Source organism: Cupressus sempervirens, chromosome 6 (assembly GCF_028749045.1).
Source record: "Cupressus sempervirens isolate cs-2001-9-10 chromosome 6, ASM2874904v1, whole genome shotgun sequence".
In the NCBI taxonomy this organism is placed as follows: Eukaryota; Viridiplantae; Streptophyta; class Pinopsida; order Cupressales; family Cupressaceae; genus Cupressus; species Cupressus sempervirens.
Genome location: NC_143123.1, coordinates 215,310,353 through 215,336,861, shown reverse-complemented (window position 1 = coordinate 215,336,861; position 26,509 = coordinate 215,310,353). Strand labels below are relative to the sequence as shown.

General features: G+C 34.9%; 1 protein-coding gene across 1 annotated transcript in view; it reads right to left on the bottom strand.

The window, feature by feature from the left end:
* The window catches only part of ATG3 (autophagy 3 (APG3)), a 50,237-nt gene extending 28,921 nt beyond the window's left edge, over window positions 1-21,316 (bottom strand). The window contains exons 1-2 of the mRNA XM_089787512.1: window positions 21,128-21,316; window positions 15,358-15,428 (exon numbers count right to left, since the gene is read on the bottom strand). Of these exons, the coding sequence (XP_089643638.1) occupies window positions 15,358-15,428; window positions 21,128-21,300 (244 nt within the window). The 5' untranslated portion in view covers window positions 21,301-21,316. The remainder of the gene's footprint in view (window positions 1-15,357; window positions 15,429-21,127) is intronic.
* Window positions 21,317-26,509: the final 5,193 nt, after the last annotated feature.

Sequence of the window (26,509 nt, the reverse complement as noted above, 5' to 3'; positions counted from 1 at the left end):
GACGAGATTTTGGGGATCATGGAGGCACAGTTATTGTTTGCAAAGAAGTCTAAGTGTTTGTTTGGCAACAAAGATTCTACACTTGGACCACATCATTACTTCACATGGAATGCAAGTATATTAGAAGAAATACAAGCAATTCTTGATTGGCCACATTGAGAACACTCACAGAGTTGCAAGAATTCTTTGGTATGTATAGCTGCTACAGGATATTCTTGAGGGGATTCTCACCCCTTCGATCCCATTGACCAACCTTACAAAGAGGGATGTGTTCAGTTGAACAGAAGAGGCACAACAAGCTTTCAACAAGTTGAACAAGACTATGAGTACTTGTCCAACTTTGGTGTTGCCTGACTTCTCTCAACCATTTGTTCTTAAGAGTGATGCATTAGAGGAAGGCACTAGAGCAATGTCAATGCAAAATCATAACCTTATTGCTTTTGAGAGCCCAAAACTCAAGGAAACTGAGCCATTGTACTCAAACTATGACAAAGAGATGCTCACAATCATGCATGCGTTGTCCAAGTTTAGGCAATACTTGGTTGGAGTGAAGTTCGTGATTAGAACTGGAACTAACCACAATAGCCTTTGGTACTTCTTAGAGAAAAAGAGTTCAAACGAGAGGTAATAGATGTGCATGCACAAGATTCAAGACTATGACTTCAACATCAACAGTAATGTCCCCATTTTGGCTGACATCGTTTTGCGTGCCAAATCAGTGTACCATGGACTCTGGTAGACTGGTGGTTGTGATGAGTCATTTTGGCGTTTATTTGAGGATTGGATGGTTTATTATGCTCTTGGAGATATTATTTTATCATTACTTTTTATACACAGCCTACATATTATAATTTTAAGTTGAGATTGCACTTTTTATTTTATAAAGTTATTTAATTATAAAAGTGCATTATAATGGGATTTTATAATGGATGCTTCTAGAAGTTCTTAGTAACTTCTTAGAAAAGTGAATAAATAGAGGGCTTGGCCTCTCATTTGGACAGACGGGGGATTTGATAATTCTACTACATTTTCTCTTGAGCATTTGTGGCACCATCTAGGTCTACAAATATTCACCATAATCCTTGAGAACGATACCTCTCAAGAGATTGCATAACTGAGGAAGTGAAAGACCTTCTGAAGGGTTGCACATTGTAAGTGGTACACAGCGATTTCATGTTGTTCTTCATTGGTATTTTCAATTTGGACAGAGATTTGATTGTGGGTTTTTTTTTTTTAATAAAAAAAGCGGACCTGAAAATGCAGGCCGAAAAAAGCGGAACCGAAAAAGCAGCTCCAAAAAAAACGGACCCGAAAAAGCAAGCCGAAAAAACAGTCCGAAAAAGCAGTTCCGAAAAAAGCAATCCGAAAAAGTAATTCGAAAAAGCGGATCCGAAAAAGCAATTCGAAAAAAGCAGATTTGAAAAAACAGTTCAAAAAAGCAAAACGAAAAAAGCAAATTCGGAAAAAGCAAGTGGAAAAAACAGATCGGAAAAAGCAAAGCAAAAGGGGCAGCATTGAAGAAAATTATTACAACGACCTACAACCGAGTTCCTTTGTTAGTATTGTTTTTTTAGGTGTTATTAGTTTCAGCTGTAAGTGTGCATTATACCAGCATTATCATTTTTGTAATCCATGTAAATGCCTAAAAAGTCTTGGCCATATTTCATGAGCATTGTATTAGAAATTTCATTGCAATTAAAGAGATAATAGTTGCTGGTGTCATTTGAGCAATTCAATATTATTATTTATCAACTAGTTAGTTTGCATACCAACTGTTTGTAGAAATGTCAGTTGGCTGTAGGTGTTCATTTCATTCATGATCAGCTTATTAGTTTACATGCTAATTGTTTGACAAAATGTCAATTGGCTGTAGGTTCTCTTTTTGGCATAAATAATGTTATAATTTTACATCCCAAGTGTTTGTCAAAATTACTAGTTGCTGTAGCTGCATATTGCAAGTAGTTTCAGTCACATATATGCATTGAATATTGTCAAAATATGTTGCACATTCATGTTAGGTCATTGTGTAGTCCATTTTGAGTCTTCTAGTACAAGATTCTCATTGATGCAAATTGAAGAAAGAAAGCAAGCTGAAATACTATATCAATCATATGTCCCTTGCATGTGAATTGTTTGACAAAATTCTTCGAGCCTTCAATCAGCATTTTTGAGAGCAGATTTGAGGAGGGTCATTACAGTGGTATCAGAGCATAATTTACATTTTGATGTGTTGATTCTCAAGCATTAGAAGCCACCTATAGTTACTTTTAAGTACATATCAGACTGATAACATTAGACCAGCAAGTGGGAAGGTTGCACATGTAGCATTTGACAATATTCCTTGTGTCACTCAAAGCACATTTTAGACCTATAAGACCAAGGGATATTACATCAACTATGTGAAGGGAAAGAAGAATGTGGTTGCTGATTCCTTATCCAAGAGACTTGTCTTATGCTCTTTGTCCCAAGGTCCAACTAATTAGAGGACTCATCTGTTAGTGTACTCCAAGAATATCTTTGCATGCCAATTAATGGATGGACATATTCATGATGATAGGTACAAAGTAGTGGATAATGTCGTCGACTACAAGGATAGGATTTTCTAGATTCCAAAGTCGAAGTTGAGGGAGAAGACCTTTAGGAGGTTCATGAGTCACCACTAGCAAGGCATCCCAATTACCTAAAGACATATAGGCATTAAGAGGTTCTCATGGAAAGGCCTCAAGGATGATGTGTTGTGATTTGTTAGTGTCCACATGCCAATAGAAACAGGTTCAAGCATACCTTTCTAGTAGGAATACTCCACCCATTAGCCTTTCTGGATCTAAAATAGCAGAGTATTTAGATTTATTTCATCATAGACCTTCTTGAGGTTCAAGGCAAAGATTGCATTGGTGGTTGATCTTTTGACCAAGCATGCTCACTTTTTTTCCATTTCGACAAAGTTTCAAGCAATTCAAGTTTGTGGAGTTGTTCTTTCAAGAGATTTTCAGGTTGCATGGGATCTCAAAGAATATACTCAGAAATATAGAAGTGGGTTCTTCTGTGCAATCTAGATGGAGCTTTTCAAGTTGGCAAGCACTAAGCTATTTCTGAGTACTAGTTACTACCCCCAAACAGATGGACAATCTAAGATCGTGAACAAGTCGTTGGAGGGGTACTTGCAAAATTACATGGCAATGCAACAAAAGGCATGGATATGTTGGCTAAATTGTGGAGAGTATTGCTGCAACACCACCAATCACATGTCAATTGGATGTTTCCCTAGAAGGCACTTTACAACTAAAAGGCTACTTCATTTGTTGATTTGGCATTAAGGGATAGCAAGGCATTTAAGGAAAAGGATTAGTTGCAAGAGAGTCAAGATACCATTCGATCCCTCAAGAATAACCTACAGCACACCAAGAATCAGCATAAGATGTACGCGGATCAACATCAAATTGAGCCTATTTTTGAGCTAGGAGGTATGATCTTTGTTTACAGCCCTAAATGCAATCTTCTTTGAAGAATAGCAATGTAGAGAAGCTTAAGCCTCACTTCTATAGATCCTCTATAAGGTGATTACGCAGATTGGAGAGGTGGCATATGAATTGGAACTTCCAAAAAACTGGCAAGATACATAATGTGTTTCATGTCTCATGGACAGCAAGTTACAATTTCAGATGAGACTTGATGATGAAGGAAAGCTTGCATTGTGGCTCATGGAGATCATAGATTTTAAAGTGAGGAGGCTCAGGTCCCATACAATCGAGCATCTTGTTAGGTGGAAGGACTTGCCATTCGAGGATGCCACATGAGAGAGTAACCTCATCTTGGAGCATCCTAATCTGAAATTGCTTGTGGGCAAGCAAGACAGGTAAGGGGAGACTGTCATGTCCCCTCCTTAAGCCTAGACTAGTTCATAAGTTACAGCTTATAAGGTCCCCCCTAAGCTAGCAAGTATTATAAGGGGGACCATTTTGGGTGGTGCGCTTGTGGCGCCACTTTCCTTGGCATGGACCCACCTTTAATTAGAATTTATGGCACCACTTTCTAGCTAGCCAACTAGCTTGAATTGTAATGCTTCAACATCATACTTATATCAGCTTTGCGAAAGCACAATAACCATCTATTAGTTTTGTATTCATCTATCTTTGTAATTCCACGTCAAAATTCATTGGGAGATTGCAGTTTCAAAGAGGAGATATCCTTTCTAGTCTACTATCGATCCCAATTTGGTGAAGTCTCAACGAGACCAAAATGGATTCATAGATTTGCAATAATATCAGTATTTCATAAATTGCAATCTGGAGGTCATCATTTTGTACCAGTGATCCAGCCTGGCATATTGGCCCCCTTCACAGCAGAAGCAGCAATCAGATATAATTTTTCCTCTCTCATCTTTGAGTCAGCAACAGATTCTGCAATCATTGTGTTTGCAGCATACATTCACAACCCTGTGGCATACAGTGACCTATGTTGACGTCTACCTTCGTGGCATAAAGACAACCCATAACTTTGTGATAATTTGCATATTGCAGCAACTGGAGGTAGTAGAGATTGTAAACATCAGACATGACAATGATAGAGGACCGAGGCTTGATAACCGTATAACTATATACATTTGGAGGTTGCCACATCCACATATAGCAGTGAATCGTCGCATATCATTGGGAATCATTGCATATCAAATATACATATAGAAGTGAGGTCATTATCTCAAAGATCTCCATTGATTGAAGCTACAATAGCCATTGAATTACTTCATCAGAATTGTAATTTCACATGGATATCGTGGAGCAACACCATCATCTCAAAACTGCCACCATCCTTTGTGACTTCCAATGTGGAGCTATGTTTGGAAAACCAAGGTTCAAGGTCTCTTGAGCTTCATGTTGATTGTAATAAGCAATTGCAATTGTTTAAATATAATTGAAATCTTGGGTTCTTGGTCTATCATTTAACATTTGTCTATTTTTGTTCTTAGATCTTGTTTGGGATATTACACTACCAATGTAATGCATCCTATGGTAGTCCACTAAGTCGAGAATCCTTGTGATTGCTTAAAACCTTCCTTTTGGCCTCATTTTTGGTCTTCTTGGTTGTTTTCACAACTTGGGATTAATCTTTGCCGCAACTTGATCATTTGGGGGATCTCTTGGAAACTTTCACTACTTCCACCATCCAATCTATCTGAGTTTTCATGGAAGCGAGAACACCATAACTAGGGCCTTACTTCATTGGGCTTCTAAATTCAACTACAACATTTTTCTTGTCTCATGTGCATAGATTTGAAGAGGAGATTAGAGTAGCATATTGGGAGTCTTCTTCATTAGACGTTTGTAAGATCTTCTTCCCTTTTCCTTGTCTTTAACTTGTTGCATTTTAGCTTGTCTTTACTAACTATTATTCATATCTAAACTAATTAGGATGCCTAATACATTTTTAGTACAGTTCCAATACCATGTTTGTAAAGGACTTGTGCACACTACATTGGCCACCTAAATTTGTGTTTAAGTCCTTGACTCATGCAGGCAAACTCGCAAAGCATGCCAATTAGCCTCGGTGACCTGCTTTTTTGGATTCTGTAATCTAAATATTTTCATTATTTTGCATTCAGTTATCCTAGTATTTATTGTTAACATCCAATTTGATTCTTTAACTTAATTTATCTTCCTAGCTCACCAGAGTAATAGTATAAGTGAGGTGGTTTTGGGTCATTCGTCCCTTAGGATTAAATCCCCTTCTCCAAGTTTTGGTCAATCCAATGTGAAACTTATAATCAAACTTCATTTCTCCATATTCTCCCATACATCAAGCAATAGTACACTTGTGAACATGGTCACCATAACTCTGATCTTGCATCCAAACCAAAGGACTAAAAATGTTGACTTAACCTTCACACCTATGAATGTGCCCTATTGCAGAAAGATCCTTCTCCTCTGTACATCTTTCTAAAGAAAAATGGAAATGTCCTTTAAGGCATTATGCTTGATCTTGCATGTAGAGTCGATGTCATGATGGAAGTCCTGAACCAATTACATCAGGCAACGTACAATGGGTGCAAGGCTACCATCCAAACACACAATGGGTTTTCAATTCCCCCTATGGGATCTACAACCTCCATGGTACTTGTGGGACCCAACACAATATCAATTGCATTCGTACTCATCCTTGTTTCAGACATCATTGGTTTGAAGCTAGACATCTAATGGCTACTATGGGAGTTGTCCTCTTGGCTGTTTACAGATGCTTGAAGTTCTCCCATGAGGGCATGGTTGATACCATCCAAGATAATGAATATCAACCCTTGAAATCTCATGGAGGTTTCCTTCTTGACCAGTTTTAGGCCGCTCCAATAGAGCCCTTGCTTCCTAATGCAGAGCAAGGGTAGGCAACTTCAAAACACCCACCAATAACCAATCCTTCAATCTCACAAACATGCAATAGTGGATTTTTCCTCCTAAGCCTTCAATCCTCATAGCGGCCCTTCAAACAAGGTTTTCCCACCATATCTTCCAGGGTTGGCATGATATCAAAAATGTGAATACAATTTCAAATACCCATTTGGACCTTATTTAATATATCTCAAAATCAAGGTAGGTTACTTTGTACAAAATGCCTCAAAATTTGACTATCCTTCTGCCAATTAAGCTTAAAAGAGCTAGTTTGGGACTTAGTGCAGTAGGGCTTGATCACAAAAAGGGTTCCAAAGGTCTTCCAATCACTTCTTGACTCTGATAGGGTTTTAACATATCACATGACATACTCCACTTGCCAACAATGCATTCCCCCAACTATCCTTGTACAATTTACTACTCCTTTCGTAGTTTCTTGGTCTAGTACATAAACATATCATACAAACAGTCACCAAAACCTTTTACAAAACAAAACTAAGAGAATCACTTCAGTGAATGTATAAAAGCCTAATACAGACATTTCCTCTGATTTGCATCAAGATTCAACAATGGACAAGTTATGACATTTTTCCCAAAACTGGTAATCCTAGGGAGAGTTTCAGGCAACCTGCACCAAATTGCTTATAACTTTTCAACCAATTGATGAAATTGAACCAAACCAAAGCTAAATGAAAGTAGATTCAATGCTCAAACTTTCCCACTTGTTTCAGATCAAAATATGAAAAATACAATTCAAACAAATTGCTACAAAAGCCTGCAATTTTCAGACAAAATAGTCTTCTAGTGCTGTTAATGGTAAAATTGCCATACCTTTCTCCAAACTTAATGGAATTCAACCAAACCATAACCAAATGAAAGGTAACTCATTTATCTTTCCAATCATTACACGTGCAGGTCATTAAAATGTCTTACAGATCCATACCAATCAAGAAAACAGCAAGGAAACATTCAGAAAATGCTACTTCACAGAACATCAGCCCATTGTTTGTCCTCGACTGTACAAGGCCTTTTTTAAACTTTTTCAACAGATTCTCAACAATCACTACCTACCTTTCAAATTACAACCATTCCATTTTCCACTTTATGCAATATTGACCCTTCATATTCTACATTGTGCAATGTTTGACAACATTTGCAACATTGACATTTTTCAACAACTTTGCATTATGACTCCAAAACATTCAAAGATTACTCAAATTGGTCTCAAATGACCTTATTAGACCGAAACCACACTAAACTAATCAAATCCCAACCTAAGACCTCATTATTGCATTGGAGGTCCTAAAAAGTACTAGGTGCTCCTACACCACTTCCCCAGGAACATCTATACGTAAAGCATATAATAAGTACCTATGAATCTATCCAATGTATAACACGTGACCCTTCCCACTTTCATTCCTACATCTCAATCTATTGTTGCCTTTAATTCCCTCTTCAACAATGGTTAAATCCAAGCATGTTCCTTAGGGAAAACCCCCCCGTCTATTGAAGACCACGCAGTCTCAAGCAATACATTTTGTTCTTACAATTGTGCCTAGTAGGAACAACGTAAAAGCACTTGTACTACCAAAGCCTCGGGCTCGTCCTCCTTTTAAGCTACCCATCCTCGCAAACATCCCTTCCATTGTTGTCTATGGAAAGGGTAAACAATCATCGCATGCTCACTCGCCTCTTGTGGCACCTATTTCTCAACCCCAAAGGCTACCCTATGCTCCTCTAACTATTGCTAGAGAAAAAGGAACAAGGGCATATGTGACTGAGTCTAAAGTTGTCATTTTAGTAGTAGTTGCTTTCATTGGTGGGGCCTTCCTCTCTGTTGATTAAAGCATTAATGGTCTCTTCCATAGAATGGGGATGTTACCGAGCCTCATCACACTCCTACCCGTGGATTCAACTTGTATGAGCATAAGCATCGCTTGCAAAAAAGGGCTTTGGAGTGTGAGGCCAAGAGTGAAGTCAGTCCTACATCTACTTCGCATGCATCTATATGTGCTTCTACCCCCACTCTTGTCAAACCCACATCTCATCCTTCTCCATCCTTTCTCTTGCTTCCCGCTACCCCAGGGGCTATTGATGGACCTCACCCTAAATAAGTCCAAGTCTTTATATCTGCATCCTTAGAACCACCCATTATCACCTTGAATCTCAATATCATATCGATCTCCCCACCCATCAACATGTTGCATACATAGGTTGTGTCTATTACAATCATGTCTACTCAAACTCTCACCTCACTCACTTATTGATATCCTATCGTTCCCCCCACCCATCAACATGTTGCATACACAAGTTGTGTCCAATATAATTATGTCCACTCAACATGTCCCTTCTCTAGACCCTAATCACAACTTTCCCACGAACCTCAAGTCTGCTAGGACAAGAAATCTTCTTCATCATTCAAGCACAAGTTTGAGCAAGGCATTGTGCTCGAATCTTGTCATCGAAAACAAGTTTTTGTGACATCATATTCGCATCAGTGCTTATTGTTGAGAAGGCTCAACCTTCTTTGGAGTTTGTCACTACTCCTTCCAGAGATCGATGATGCATCTCCTCCTGCCTTACCTCAAGTTGAGTCACCTACGAGCTTTGAGGCATGTATATTTGACTCACTTAGAGGATATTCCAACATTGTTAGCTATCTTTACAAGATCGTTGATTCCTATCTCAATGGAGATCTAGGACAAAAATGTTGAGGTGGCTTCATCCTTGGCCTTAGTTGCTAATGAGGCGTTTGGGGTTGCCTTAGTAGTCATATATCTTCATGCTCAGCCTCCCTCCCCTATAACCAAGATTGGGAGGACAATTATCTTGATTGTGGAGGATCAATGAGATAGTACCTCTCCTTAACTTTAGTTTAGAGTGTGCCTATTCTTGCTCCCTCATCCTTGTCACTAAGTTTGTGCTCTCCTGAGAGATGCAACTTACTTCATTGGTACTTGGAAATGGGTTGTCACCCTAAGTTTTCAGGACAATGGGACAAGGACGAGAAACAAGTTTTTGAGACAATTTTATTTACCATTTTAAAGTATGTAAGGGAGGTCGGCTATAAAATACCAAAAAAATTGAATATATAAAGTTTAAGTATTCATATGAAAACATGGATAATGCATGCTTATGCACATTAAAGAACCTTGACATATAACAATTACGTTAAATAATGTAAATTGAGCACTCACATGAGTTCAAGCAAACAAATCATCAAAACTCAAACATTAACACCACTAAATTTTCGAGTTTCATGGACAAATCCAATTATGTCAGGAACACGTTCTCCGCTAATATTGGAAATATGAGATTTATTTGTCATGCACTTCCCTGCAATCTATTTCTTCCATCTCTTTTATCTTGACTTTCAAGTTGAGCTTAATATATATTTGTTGGCTTCATGTCCTCTTCTTCAAATCCAAAAACTTTGAGACCATGATACCTCATATTAAGATATAAACTAATCATTGTCAATGCTATAGGTTCTTTTGGTGCTGAATAATTGGATCCCCCTATCTCTTTACATGTTATGTGATTGTGAGTGACATTCCATAGAAACTTCCCATAATGTTGACATGGCACAACATCCTCTTTCTCCTTAGAATGACCAGTGTTCCCCTTCGTGCAAAACACTCCATTGTAGGGATCATATATATACCTTTTGCATCTCCAAGACTTAATTTTTTTCATTTGTTGTCGTTGTGAGGACCAATCCACTATCTAATTTTATCTACCTTTGTGGGGGCCAATCCATCATCCAAATCTTTTCCCCTATTGTATGACAATCTACCATAACACAACTTGCAACCCATACTGGCATAATCTCTGATGATTTGTATTTGATAATCATCATTTTAACCTTCGTACCAAATTTTAAATTTTCCATATAACATGTTTGCCTACAACTAACATGTCATAACGCAACTTAGCTATCTCACAAAGGTTCAAGCCTTTTCCCTAGGGGCCACTCCACATGGAAAGAAGATTTTGCTTCCCCTTTGTATCTCAATATAATCTCTCTACTTTAGCTTGCATCTCACTAATGATATGAGCAAGGACAAAATGTAAAGTCATAAATTACACCTCGTGCAATGAAAAGTCACATAACGCCTTCATTTTAGTTGAATCAAAATCTCCGCCTAAGCCTCCGCCTTATCCTGCTTGCCAAATCACAACTTTTTGCACAAATTCTTGACCATGTGGACTATTTTTCTTTTAGGAGATATGTGTGCCACAAAGATGTATGTGCAGCTCACACTCAGTCCTCAAATCTATAAATTGGAGGTGGTCATCGAAGTATTACACCTATTGTCCATTGCAGCTAACACCTCCTTTAGCAAGTCACCGACATTGGGAATCCTTTACCATGCTTAAAACCTTCCCTTTGGCCTCTTGGGTTTTCTTGGTTGTTTTCACAAGCTTGATATTGATCATTGCAGCTTCTTGATCATTTGGAGATTCTCTAGGTAACTTGCACAGCTCTTCCACCATCTTACATCAATGCTTGATTTTCTCCATTGCACACCAACTTGCTCTTACCTTCATTCCAATGAACTCCAAATTCTTGGCTTCAAAGGTGAGTTGTCTTTTCATCTCATACTCATTCACTTTCATGTATTTCAAATAAGCATATCAATTGTATCTTTATCATTATCTTCTATCCATTATCATAGCTATCATTTCATCAATTATCCTATCTATTTTCGTTGTTCGTGTAAGTGGAAACACCAAAACAGGGGTCCAACTTCGGCAAGCCTCTAAATAAACAACCACAACACTATTTTTGTCCCTATATGTTAGCATGTCCCCGTTTGAAAACATTAATACACTTGTTCAAGTCACCCTACATTACAACTTCTATGGTTGGGTCACCCTCAAGTTAACTCTAACAATCTATCAAATTTATTTTTATCCCTCATATATGTTATTTCTTAACTAAAAAAATCTAACTATGATACTATGATTATAAATGAACCCTAATGGTGTAGTAAGTTTTCAAGTTATGGAGTTACATAACTGAAGAAACCCTATACATGGTAAATCCTAACCATAATCTTGTGCAATTGTGATTTTAGGGAAAAACAAATGGCTAATTAGAGAAGTGACATTACATTTGTCCACAATCAAAAAGAGGAAACTAGAGTAGAATATTGAGAGTCTTCTTTATTGGAGGGTTGTGAGTTCTTCCCTTTCACTTGTCTTGTAGCTTATTGCATCATATCTTGTCTTTGCTCTATGTTATATAGACCCAGTCTAGTTAGCCTTTTGTTTAGTTATTTAGTTGCCTAGTACCTTTTTGGTACAATTCTTGTATTGTTTATATAGTATGCATATGGACCATGTTGGAATCCTAAATTTGCATTATAGTCCTCAACTCACCCCCGTGCCTTGGATAGAGAGCTCACAAAGTCAATCAATTGTTCTTGATGACATGCTCTTTTTGTTTCCATTGTCTAAACATTTTCATCATTTCATATCAAGTTATCTTAGTATTTATTGTTATGCATCTAACTCTCTAATTTCTCTTAACTTAATTATTCACCCTAGCTCACCAATGTACTAGCAAAAGTGAGGCAACATTGGTTTATGAATCCCCTTTTCCACATGTGCAGCTTTGATGTTGTAGTTTGGGAGTATATGGTCAGAATTTGAATTATATTGCCTATAATTGCCAAGACTTTTATTCGTGGTAGTGGTGGTGCCCAGACCTAGGTAGTTTTATGCATGTAAAAGCTTTCAGTCAAAATGAATTGGCATAGACCAATTTGTCCCTTGGGATTCTATCAATCCCAAGGGTGCTGAATCCCCTTCTCCACATGTCTAGCATTCATGTTGTGGTTTGGGAGTTTATGGTCAAAATTTGTATTATATTTTCTATACTTGCTAAGGCTCACTATTGTTGGTGTAACCAGATCAAGGTAGCCCTACATATGTACAAAACTTTTATATTAATATAAACAATAATTGTTAGCTTTAAAAAAAGAACCTTTTTCCCTAAAAAACAGTGACCAACCCAAGTATCACATCCCTAGTTTGTCCATAGCAAACCCCGTGAGCCTAGACCCCATTTGGTTACAATACTAAGGACCATGTCCCTAGCTTGCCAAAAGGTAGGAAAAGACTTTGCCCTTCCAAACTTAAGCCCACTCCATGGGATTGGACCTTGTCTAGTTCACAAACACTAAAAAGAATATATTGGTGTCTTTGCTAGATTATTGTTGATTGCTTGATCTCTCCTTATTGACATTTCTTGAATAATCGATTTTTGAATGGTTTATATTTGAATAATTAAGATTTGTATAATTGTTTGATTGATTGCTGTTGTTGAATGATTGAGGTTCGTATAATTGTTTAATAGATTGAATGTTGTTGAATGATTGAGGTCTGTATAATTGTTTGATTGATTGTTGTTGTTGAACGACTTATGTCAGTATGATTAATTGATTGATTGTTGTTGAGCAGTTGGTATTGAATGATCAATGTTAGTATGATTAATTGATTGATCAATTTGATGATTGGGGAGATTATTTTATAAATTGATCGATCAATTTGATGATTGGGGATATTATTTTATAAATTAATTCTTGAATGGATTTCTATATAGCTGAAGGAATTAATATTTTATGATGAATTCTTGAATTGATGATTCTCCCTTCCTTCAATCTTCCTTATTTGCTTGGAGGATTGATTTGCCCTTTCTACACATTTCTTAAGAAATGTGTAGAAGAGAAGCAACAAGCTTGACATACATGGACAAAACACATAGAAGAGAAGCATCATTACATAAAAGAGTCTGTACAAGAAATAAAGAAGTTGAAACTGAGTTTTACAGACCAGAAAAGAAAAATTGGCAGAAATCGTGATGAAAGGACTAGGCAAGATAGTACACACAGAACTAAAAACGAAGTTGGAGATACAAGGATTTGACATCAAGAGGAAGAAAGTAAGAAAACATGTATCAATAGGCCTAAAAATAGGAGCAACAATTAAATAAGAAGTTAGAAAGTTTAAAAGAGATGCAGCAAATAAGACTTGAAATCTTTTTAAAGAGATAAAATAAAGGGTTCAAGGTAGGATTGTTTCTGTTATTTTAAAAATAAAATGCTATGTTTAGTTTGTTTTCTTCTATGCTGCACAGAGACTCGTCTCCACCCAACTAAGGTGCATCTTGGATACTTGGACACATCTCCAGTACCAGAGACCTTGCTTAGAGACCTTCAATTGCAGAAGACTTTCAAACACGGCCTTCTGAAGACTCCCTTTGTCTCCCACACAAATAAAACAGAAATCCAGGAAGGTTGCATAATGACTGCCATACTTCCCTCTGGATGACATTTTGCTTCTTGAGGAATAGCTGTGAAGGAACTCTGACTGAGGACCTTAACATGGATGACCATATCATAATAAGATTTCTGAGTATTTTTTTGTTCGTGCATTAAGATGCTGCTTCTCAGTTTCAATATGTAAACAGTTTGAAACTTTGACATGATGATTGTACGACATTTGTCATTTGTTTACCTAAACTTAGAAGTTAAAGTTAAAAATTAAACTTTATCAATGTCCTTGTTTTTAAAGTTCAACGTCATTAAATTTTCAGATTTTCTATAAATTATTAAATTATGTAACCAGTACCAGTCTCTGGAATCTCCAGGTACCCCCATCTCAGTGCAATCTTGGTTTTCTTTTAACCATGATCGCAAGGAGATGCATCCTCAACCCCCTAGGATACATCTTGAGGAATTGGACATATTTCCTGTATCAGAAACAGGATGGAGACGTCCCTGATTGAGGAAACATCGCACCGGTGTTCCCTTGCATCTCGTAAATAGGAAATGGAAAAAGACAACCTACCGAATGTCATGTGAAGGTTTGAACATTTTTCCACTGCTCAATACAATTTCCAAATCCATATATCACTGTTGCATGAGAGCTTTTTTAACACTCAAGACTCAGAAGCAAATGCCAACTCAATCAAACAAAGTTTTAAATTTTAAAACATTATAATCTTTAATAAAATGACCCATAAGCAATAAGATCAGTTGTACATATGAAAAATATGAAGAAATTTCAAATGGCATAGTGCTAACACTAGGTTTTATCCTGGTCATTGTTTTGCAAGCTCAGAGATAGATGAACAAATGTCAATGGGCAACAGGTGGAAAAGCAGCTATATTAAAAATTTAAGTATTCCTACTAGATGATCAAATTTTCAGCTCGTGCTGAATGTGAATATCACAAGGATCTCTAATAATGCAGTCATGGATACAATGAGATATAAAAATAATATTATATACTATAAGTATTACATAATAAATGCCATATTATATATATCATAATATGATACAGAGAACGACATTAAGCGAACAGGATATTTTATTATATAAAGGTGCTCTCTCTCTCTCTCTCTCTCTCTCTCTCTCTCTCTCTCTCTCTACATAATAAATGCCATACTATATATGTCAAAAACTATAAAGGTGCTCTCTCTCTCTCTCTCTCTCTCTCTCTCTCTCTCTCTCTCACTCTCATATTGATGTACAGAACTCATACCAATCTCTCATACCAGAGCCAGTACTGGTCTCCTACCAAATGTAACTTTAATGCTTAAGTATGACGCTTGAATCATTGTTAACACAAGAAAATAAGCACATAGAAAACAGCAGGCAGCAAACACAGAAAAATTTGTAACAGTAAGCTCAGTGATGCTGACACAAAGTAGAAAAATGAATACGGTAATTGTTTTTTTCTATTTAGTTTCATGAAAGGAGAAACTTGTTCCAAAAGTTTTGAAAGGTTTTAAGAACTCCAGATGAAATTTATTACGTTTCTGATTCCTTGAGATTGCCATACTGTCCCTATTCTACACAAAATTTCCCAACACTTCCTCCACAGTTATAAACATGTTAAACCATATTTTAAGGTATGATGATAATGAAAAATAATATCATTCAAAAAGTATTATTTAGAAATTTCTCACCATTTCTAGTTATTAAATACTGCTTGCCAAGTGGTAAAAATGGCTTCCTTTTGCTTGGATCACCTGATTCCCTGTCATACCACAACATCATAGTTCTATAATTGATTGTGGATATCATTCAACAAAGGAAAAAAAGAAAATTACATTAAATGGCCACTAAATGAGTGAATTATAAATTTGAAAAAAAATTGCTTCCAATAAAAGGAATATAATAACACTAAACATTAAATATAAATTTCACAAATAGAAACAGAAAATTCTCATAGCAATACTCGTGAAAACAAAATTTTGAATAGACCTAGAAATGAGAACACAAAGGGCCCAAAAATTCAAAGACTTTGATCTCCATGCACTGAGATACCAAAGTTACTCAGCAAAAATTACAACAACCATCTTGATTGGGGATACGTCCTAGAGATGGAATTACCAGCATATTGCTAATCTTCTTTTTTTTTCTGGAGTTTCAAGTTCTAGCGAGCTCAATTCTTTGTATTTAACAGAGAAAACAATGAAATGTGAACAAGCAGAAAAAAATCCCTTGCAAAAACGAAAGCAAGAGATAGAATAAAAATAATGAAAAAATAGATAAGAAACATTTTCTTATTGTAACTTGCATTAATGGTATTGTTTGTGCTTCAATTTATCTCCTTAAAAACAACACAAAATAGAACAGTGTGTAAGGATAAACCTTCTTCAAGTTATAAGGAGAAGCTCCCTCACAAACAAAACTAAAAATCTTGGAAATCTAACCAACTGAAAAAAAACTGACTTTTTGACACTCGTATGGACACAATGTCTTTCCTCTTGAAAAAAGACAAACTGAATAGCCATCAAACACTCACGCTTTCGAGTTCAAAGCAAAGACAAAAAAAGAATATGCATACTATTGTATAATGTGACTCCCATGCTATTGCTTTGGAATTGAGAGACCTATGATAAGAATGATGATCCAAATCTGAACAACAATGTTTAGTGTGACTGGTTTGAAATTTGAGGTACAAATTAAGTGTACACTGAATTACAAGAGTGGGGATACTACACATGATACAAGTTGAGTTCAAGTGAAGTCTCCATAGGTGATGGTAACATCAAAGAGTACAAGGAAAAGGTTGAGACAAGAAGGATCTCCCAGCAAGAGGGAGTGAACTACAATTTGATGTTGTGCATATGTGAGAGTCTTTTGAAGCAAGCCAATTTCGGACAAGGAGAGAGAGCATTTAGAGGATATGTTTCAGTTAACTAGAGGGTGTCTGCCATCTCAAACTTCATTAGAGGTAACTTTGAGTGAGGAGCTCAAAAGTTTATGCAAGGTTTAGAGGGAGTTTTGACACTTCATCAGAAGTAACCTTGATGAGGATATCGAAAGGTTCGTGTTTCTTTGTGGAGGGTAAATTCCAACTGAAATCCCTCGTAATACAAACCTCTCTATGAGAGATAAGTTTGAGGTGAAAACATTATTCTCTGATATGGTTAATGGTGGATGTCATGACAAACACTACATGACGGTATCGGTGGTGACTTCATGTAAACTTTTGATGTCATATGTGTGACTACATGATGTTAATGGGCCTGCCCTCTATGCACATCATAAGGAAGTGAAGACTTTCGAATGATCATCACTTGTATTGCAAAAGTAATTAGAAGGTGACAATCATACAATAACTTAAATCATGATATACATTTTATATAAATGTTGAAACAAATCATGATGGATTATATCTTGTAAATCAACAACTAAGTGTTAGATGTCATTAAATTGACAGTCTATGAGTTGTTTGTACAAATATATCATAGGTATTTGGTGAATATCATGTGACATGATATTTAGGAGGCCATTACCTTATATCACACGTTGATATTCCGTAGGCCATAAGTCAAAGTATTTGGCGAATATCATGTGTTGATACAAGACGCCAATACTCATGACATCAAAATTGATATCAAAATGGTGGAGATCTTTTGATCAAAGATATCCTTAAAATTTATCATTCTTAATATTACCAATGGTGTAATATCTCTCGTGGTTATCCTCCCTGGCTAAGAGGGAGTGTTAATGATCAAATTCTACCAATCAATGAAATCAAATGGATTATCGGCCTTAAACAATTGATATCTATCCTTCACTATTATTAGTGTGTATATATATATCACAAATAATATTTTCTCAATGTATTATTATGATTATATAATAATCTTATATCTATAAATATATATATACACATATATATAAGATTATTATTATAAATTTAAATCATAATAATACATATATGTATATATTTATTTATTATATAATCATAATAATACATTGAGAAAATATTATTTGTGATATATGTTAAAACAATAACTAATGTGAGTTAATATATTAACAAGAAACATGCCTTTACAAGAGACATGCCTCTTTATATCACATATATATTCATTGGAATAGTAACTTGAAACACACAGAGAAGTCATAAGTGCTATTACAAGTTACAGCAACGACAAATCTACAAAAACTTAACAACCTCCAAGGGCCTTTCCACACACTTCTAATCTTTTCAACTTTATGGCCATAAAAAAAGTTTTAATCCATCAAATTGCCATTTTTTCACTTAAAACAATTTTTTTTTCCAATAAACCTTTATGGCACAACTCCAAGGCACTAGATATCCCCATATTCATTCTTTACTCACGTTCACTTTTTCTTTTAAATCCAAGATTTGTTCTTGCCTCATATTATGCATGGAAAAGCTCCTCCAATCAGCTATGCAAAGACAGTCAAAGCTCAAAAGTACAAGACTCACTACCATATGAAGCAAGGCTCCAACAAACAACTCACCAGGCAACATATGACTTTCATTTGACTAGAAAATTTGCACTACACAACAACAAAATTGGATGTATTCCAGGTACAAACAAAACTTTTTCTTTTAAATCCAAGATTTGTTCTTGCCTCATATTATGCATGGAAAAGCTCCTCCAATCAGCTATGCAAAGACACTCAAAGCTCAAAAGTACAAGACTCGCTACCATATGAAGCAAGGCTCCAACAAACAGCTCACTAGGCAACATATGACTTTCATTTGACTAGAAAATTTGCACTACACAACAACAAAATTGGATGTATTCTAGGTACAAAAAATATCATGAATCATGATGATAGAATACACTCATACGAGCATGACCATGTTTGATTCCCATTTTAACAAAGTGAATTTATGTGTGTGAATCAAATTTACTGTTGTACGTTCAAAGAGAACCAGATTTTAGTTGTGAAAAATGTGGCCAAGCTTAGGCCATATAGTGTTAAAGGTGGTATACACCAGAACTTAATTGTAGAAAATGTGGCCAGGCTTAGGCCACATAGTGTTAAAGGTGGTATACAATCTTGCCTGAGAACTAGCCAAAGCAATAAGATATAATTTACTACTGAAGCTATTCTGAACTATATGATAGTTTCCATCTGGCTTTAATTCTTTCAAGTAACCCACCTTAGCTCACCTAACATCCCATCTATGCATTAGAAGTTAAAGGCAATAAATCCAACCAGAAAATCCTTGGCACAATAGAAGAACAACAATGGGGAACATAAAGGAGTGCAAGTGGTAGGGTACGAAGAATCAACAAGAATTGCAAAAGAATGCACAGGAAGAAAGGTATAGGATGGAAAAAGCTCAAATCTCCATTTATTATTGTGGTATGAATTGTTCATTGCCATTTGCATGGCATTTTTTCCCTCAGTAAAGTAACATGAACCTGTCCTGACTCAGTGAATAGGGAAATGAACCAGCTGAACCAAATTAGCACTAAAATAAGAATTAAAAATGGGAAAACAAACCAACTGAACCAAATCAGCACTAAAGTAACCATTAAAACAGATATAGAAAACATTAAGAAGCGTAAGCAATAAATATGTAAGAATCGAGGAGCACTGGATTAAGAGGGCCCTAAAAAAATCTGTCAATGTAGCAGGAAAACACAAATTTTGCTATTGAAACTCAATGAATGGAATTATCTACTACCATTTTACATTTGGATATATTTCTATCTAATGTAATATTAACCTACCTAATTCATCAAATAGTAAACGGTAAACCCAATCATGCACTAAAATGAAAGGACAAAACAATCTAACCATGCCATCCTTTAAAAAAAAAAAAAACAGATCATTGAGGAAAGCTAGATTTGGAAGTAACAAAGAGCCCTGAATCAAGAGGCCACTGTCAGTATTTCACAATATAGTACGAATAAAACAAATTATCCTATTGATTTTTATTTCTGAACTATCTATTGTCATTTGCCATTTAGTTTTATATGTTTTCTGAAGTAAAACTAACCTGACCTAACTCACAAACAACCCATCTATACACTCAACACAACAACAACAACAACAAAAATAGCCAAACCCACCTGCAGAAAACAAGAAAAGTACAAAACGTGAGGAAGAGCAGGCAATAAAGTTGGAAGAATAAACCAGCTTGAAAGAAGAGGCCGTTGGCAGCATTTAACAATGTAGGCATGCTTTACCAATCAAACATCTACCTTTCAGCTTCATTATTAGTTCAATGTTAATAGAAGATTTAACTAATCTTGTTTAATTGGTGATGTTTCTTTCGATACCACCGTTTTCAAGAAATATGTGTAATGGATCAAGAATTTCAATAATCATGTTTGATCAGTTATGTAATTTTATTTGGTAAAGCTTTCATTTTAACTTAAGATACTGAAATATGAAGGCTAACCAATCTGCCAAAATTCATAAAGACTACAACCTGTTTGCCTTTTTCCATTCCTAAAATAAATGTCAAGACCTCTTACATTTTTTTCTGGAACAAAAACCTTGACTGTATACCAGACAGAAAATTTCCCCATCAGACCGCAGTCTAAACTGAGTGAAACTTTTGTTTGAAATTGGATGGAACTTCCGAGCGTAGTTAGAGATTTCAACCCAGCTCGGACAAAGACTAATACACCATGATAACATGGCAAAAGATTCTAGTACTCAAAATAAGACTTTTTTCCGTTTATTTACCAAGAGCGGGAACTCATAGTCAAACTAGAAAAGATTTCAAACTTGTAATGGTTTCCAATGCCTCTCCAACTCAACCGTTACTGACACACAATAACCCAAGACACTGCTTTTAGGCTTTCATCATTTTTGAATGTCAAACCGTGCTGTTTCCCTATTTTCAGCAATTTCCTATTGAAACGAATCGTTGCAGATCCCACTCTCCACACTTATTACCAACATCTTTGTGTTTTCAACTCCTCGCTTCCAATGCTTGCTTCCAACATATGTATTAGTACGAGTCTTTGTACCAATTCCTTGTTATTTGGGTGCTATAACCCCACCTTGCGGTCATTCCAAACAAGTGCAAGACTTCCAGGCCCTTCTGTGGGGATGCAATTATTTTCCACATACCAGCTGGAACTCACTGAAACTCCCCTTGGGGTAGTAGGGTTCCCATGAATCAGAAAAAAGTGTCTTTGTGGTCAAGAGAGTGGATAATACTTCCAAGAGAAAAACATGCGCAGCTGGTATAAATCTAACCCTGCGTAGGGTGGTAAAGTCGTAGCTTACAATACCATTCGAACGAGACAGCCCAAAAACAGAGGAAAGGAGTTTCCAAAGGTAATCCTTAATTTAAAATTCTAGGAAAACTCGGTATTGTATTTAACAGAAGAGATGCCTCTTAGCCATGGCATCTAAGCCAAGAAAATAGAATACCCCGAAGTAAGAACATGCAAAATTCAGTAAAACAAAAGTTAATTAAGGGCAGAAAGAAGATACCAAGACCAGGTAGGGCATTTGGCGACCAAATTGTCTCCCGCCTGCACGAACTCATCCACAGAAAGAACGCCCTTCCCTTTGAAGGCCGAAACTGTACGAGGCGCTGTTATTCTTTCCACCGCTCCCCTAAATGCCGAGTGTAATCTCTGTGACAGCGCCATTTTTCTTTCCATTCAACACGGTAGCCTTCTCCCGATTCTCTCATAACCTCGCCCTTTATGCTTCAGCTGCCTTTACTTTCTTGGAAATGAACGCACAGCATTTCGTATATTTCTTTAATTCACTTTCCTTTTTACCGCGGGAGACTACTTTCTTGGCGCCTTCCACCGCACATTCGGGCATACGTGTGATTTCTTCTTCTTTTATTATTTTCTTGTGTGGAAAACTAAATAAACAATTTTTTTGGGTTAGAATCTATTGATGTGGCGGTTAACTTGCCATCCAAGATTCTCAAACGGGTGTCAGCATGTCTTCTACATCATATTCGAATGATATTGTCAATGTTAGGTATTACATGTTTAAAAGTATATTGTTGATATTTTTAATTGAGACAAGCTAATCTCCAAGACATATTGTCTATGGCTAAGTGTTAATATCCATACATAAATAAGAGATGCAATGCGTCATAGTTCATGTCTAATGCATAATAGTTGTAGAGGTGTAGATGAGTGAGAATCTAAATTAACATTATAAATGTATTAATTTTTGCCTAGAAATGCACTTGTGATCTAATAGGATTGCTCATATTTTGTTGTTAAATTCTCGTCATAGAAATGCGCTTGTGATCTGATAGGATGGCTCATATTATTTTGTTAAGTTTTCGTGCTATATTATTATATCTTTGGGCATTTAAGCTCAAGAATAAGAGGCCAAAGTCCCCAATATGGCACTAAGTACTTAATATCATACTACGATCAATACATATGCTTTAGACAAATTTGCACCTTCTACATTGACAACTTAAATTATATGCAATGAGGAAATATATCCATACCAATATTTGAATTATAGAATTTGAATAAGTGATGAAGCATTTGGAGTATCACATTATATCTTTAAGCATAACATGCATGCTACTAGACAACCATACGAAGTTGGAATAACTCCCCTAACTATGTATTATTCTCATCTTGATTATCAAATGAAACTCACACTATTTTTAATCATTGGCATTGGACAAAAAATAGGATAGAAATATAGATAGAGATAAATAACGATATATACCAATAACAACATAAACATATATGCAACGGAAAGAAAGGACAAATAATATAAAAGAGGAAGAAGAAGAGAGATAAAATAGTAATATAGAGTGATACCAACATAAGTTGTGTGTGTGAGAGAGAGAGAATTAAATATAATTATTTTTCTTAATAAAACAAGTAGTCAAAATAAAATCATAGTTATAATAAATAATTAAAATATATTATATTTTAATCAACAAAACTAAGAATTTAATTTTTATATAAAACTCACATTTCTATAAGAAAAAATGAAATGTATTGAAATATAAAAATATTTTATAAGTAAAACTAATTGTTTAATTTTACACAATTAGAGAAAATTTACTATTTGATGTTTTGTATTTCTAAATTTTTTATAAAATTAAGTAATTTTTAATATGAAATAATATCTATATAATTTAATATGTACATTTGTAAATAATAAATAGATGTAATACATAGAAATTTGATGTTGATGAATAAATATAATGTAATAAATAAGAAATAAAATATAACTATTTAATTTTAATACATGGTTTATAAAAACATAATAATAATTTATATATCTTTTAGAATTGAATTATTTATATTTTGTGATTATTTCTTTAGTATGTTTTTTGATATAAAATATAATTATTAATTTAATATTTAAAATATATATATAAGTTTTAAATGTATTTAAATTAAATGATAAATTGTTTAAATAAAAAATATTAATAATAATAAATAATATAATTTAAAAATTGTAACACTTATCAATTATACATATTACAAACACTATTATAAAATATAATTAAAAAATAATATTATTTAATTTATTTTTATAAAAGTAAAATAATAGTAATAATTTAACATTAGAAATATTTAATAGATTGTGATAATTAATATTGATTAGACATGTTGTGTGAGGTGGAAAATAAAATGATTGGAAAAATAAAATCTTATCAACTTGTCAAAAATGTGAAAAAGATAAAGTTATAATTAATACATTCATTAATGCAAGAGGAAGTTGTTAGAAAATATTTGTATTTTTTGTTGAAGAAAATTAATTTTCTCCCCCACCAAAAATAGTATGTACCAATAGAATGAATGAAAAATGTGATTTATAAAATAATGAAAAATTAGAAAAAGATATAAACATTTGAAATCTCATATAATCTTTTAAATTCTTGGATTATAAATTCAAATATAAAATATAACATATTGAAATTATATTAAAAAGACATATATATATAATTTGAACTTATGCATTACATGAAGTTTTAGGAACAAGTTATATCAAATAGTCAAAAATAAACATCAATGTAAAACTAATAATAAATATATTTAAAATAAGAAATTAAAAATATTTAATAGATTGTGATAATTAATATTGATAAGACATGTTGTGTGAGGTGGAAGATAAAATGATTGAAAAAATACAATCTTATCAACTTGTCACAAATGTGAAAAAGATAAAGTTATAATTAGTACATTCATTAATGCAAGAGCAAGTTGTTAGAAAATATTTGTATTTTTTGTTGAAGAAAATTAATTTTCTCCCCCACCAAAAATAGTATGTACCAATAGAATGAATAAAAAATGTGATTTATAAAAGAATGAAAAATTAAAAGAAGATATAAACATTTGAAATCTCATATAATCTTTTAAATTCTTGAATTTGATTGGTTAGTGTTAATGTCCTATTTGGATTGAATTTGGATTGACACAAATGCATAAGTATTCTTGCCTTGGTAGGGATTAAAAAGTTCATTGTACATTAGTTCTTTTCTAGTGTCAGTCTATTTGTTAGTTCATAATGGTGCAACATCTATGAGAAAATGCTTGTTTAACTGTAACATGAAACAACTAATTGTTGACTAACAACAGTTAAGTGACTATTTGTTGTGACTGTGCGGTTAAATGAATAATTGTTGTGACTATGATTGTTTGTTTGTTAATTTGAATGGTAAGTTGATGACCAACAATCATAAGTTTGACGAGTAGATAAACGACCGAGAGGTGTGGTCTAGCAAACACACATCACTAAATTAAAAGTTTGTGGGCTTCTAGGGTGCAAAATTCTCATGGTTATAGTTTTTTGGATGATTTGTTAGCACGATTTCTTGAAGATCCTGTGGCGTCTCGCAGATCCTTGCATTATCAAAGACCTTTGACAGTTCTTTTGGCATTCCCGAAGACCTAGGGTGTTTGGGTATGTAAAAGTTTCTAATGTATTTTAAAATTTTGAAAAGATTGTTGCATTTCAAGTTACAAATCATCATTTATTTGAACTTTGTGTTACTCTGTTCTCTTGTTTAGCAGATCATGGAAAATATGTCTCGAAAAAATATAACAAAAGTAGTATCAAATAAAGAGTGGTTTTTCATTATCATTGTTAATTTTATACTCATTTAATTTCTTTGAAATTGGAATCTCAAAAAAAAATTCTTCAAAACAACCAACGGTATGAAAATGATTAACTAAATACAACATTAATGAATCGATCTTGATGCAAGAGCATCCTAGGCTTTCTTGCAATCCTGCATGTTGGAGGTATTCGATTTTGAAGTTGTGGACTCAGTCACCAAAGGAGTGATGATCAGACGCTATTGGGCACAGTTTATGCTTGGGAGCTTAACATGGTCTTTGGAGCTCGGCATGGTCTATGATGCTCAGTTTGCACTATGAGCTCAGTAAATGCTTGACAATTTACTGGAGTTTGGCTTGGTTTTGCTGACACTTGATTTGGTCTTGATTCATGTTGGTGTCAAGTTGTCTGTGAGCTAACTTTTGGCATTTAATTTATGTTTGGGTATTTAATTTGTGTTGTAGCCAACTTATGGCTCAACATATATTTAATGTAAGAAATTTAATTTAGTTTGTAATGAACTGGGTTGACTTGTGGCTTAGTTGGGTATAAGGGATTTTGTGGAGTCTTTAGTCAGTATGGAAAAGGTGGTCATTTAGCTTGGAGAAGAGGATGCAAATTTTGAAGAACTAAGGTTATGGCTTGAGAAACAGAGAATTACTTGGTGGACCTAAGGGTACAAGTATGGATTCTTCTTGGTGTTTTTATCCACTTGTGGATCTGGACTAGTTGGGATTAGCTTTGTAAGTGGATCTTGTTGGATCTTGCAAAACTAATATTGCAATTGTTATTTGTATGTGGCCCTAATCCGAAAGGCCTTACAGTCAAGCATATTGCATGTAATTAGTTGTTTTATGAATAAAGAGTTGTGATTTGGTATCAGATCTTGCCTTGTTGTTGTGTTTTCATTGTGCAGTTATTTGTTGGGGGCTATGACATCTCCTTTGGAGATTCTTCTGCCTTGCACTATGTTAGGTGGTATCAGAGCTAGGTTTTTCTAAGTGTGTTGACAGATCGCCAAAGTTGGGGCAATTTACATGAGGATCTATAAAGAAGGTTGATCTAGTTGAATTGATTGATCTTCTAGATTGATGGATCTATTGCTTTAGGTTTGTGAAAATTTTGGAAGATGCCTCCAAGAAGATTGGACCCTAGGGCAATTGATGATCTTAGTGATGTTGTGGAAGAAAGGATCTCAGAGAAGATTAGAGCATAATTCAGATCTAAGATTGCATTGATGAAAAGTGACATGATTGTCAAAATTGTGAGTGTTTTAGGTGGTGTACCTAGGCATGTAGGTACTGAAGATGGCTATGAGGAAGTTGTTGAATACTTTGAAGTTGCTAAATCTAGTGGCGAGGACAAAACTGATTGTGTGGAGAGACCTATTAGAACTAGGGCTGGTCAATTTGCTAGACCTAGATCTTAGTTGAAGCTGAAGCATAAAATGGAGGTTTCTAATTTCTAGGGTACTTTGACTTTTGAAGACCTAATTAATTGGATTGGTGAATTGGAAGACTACTTTGAGCTCTAGGATATTAAAGATCCACTCAAAGTAAGGTTGACATAAACTAAGTTGAAAGGACTTGTTGCTCTTTGGTGGAAAGAATTGCAAAGAGACAGAGAGGAAGAAGGTGAAATGAAGACCTCTAGATGGAAATTGATGGTGACTAAATTGAAGGCTAAGTTCATTCCTATTGATTATGAACTTGAGTTGTTTAAAAGGTTACAAAATCTAAAGTATAAATATATGACTGTGAAAGATTATAACAAGGAGTTCTACAAGTTGACTATTCGATCTAGTCATAA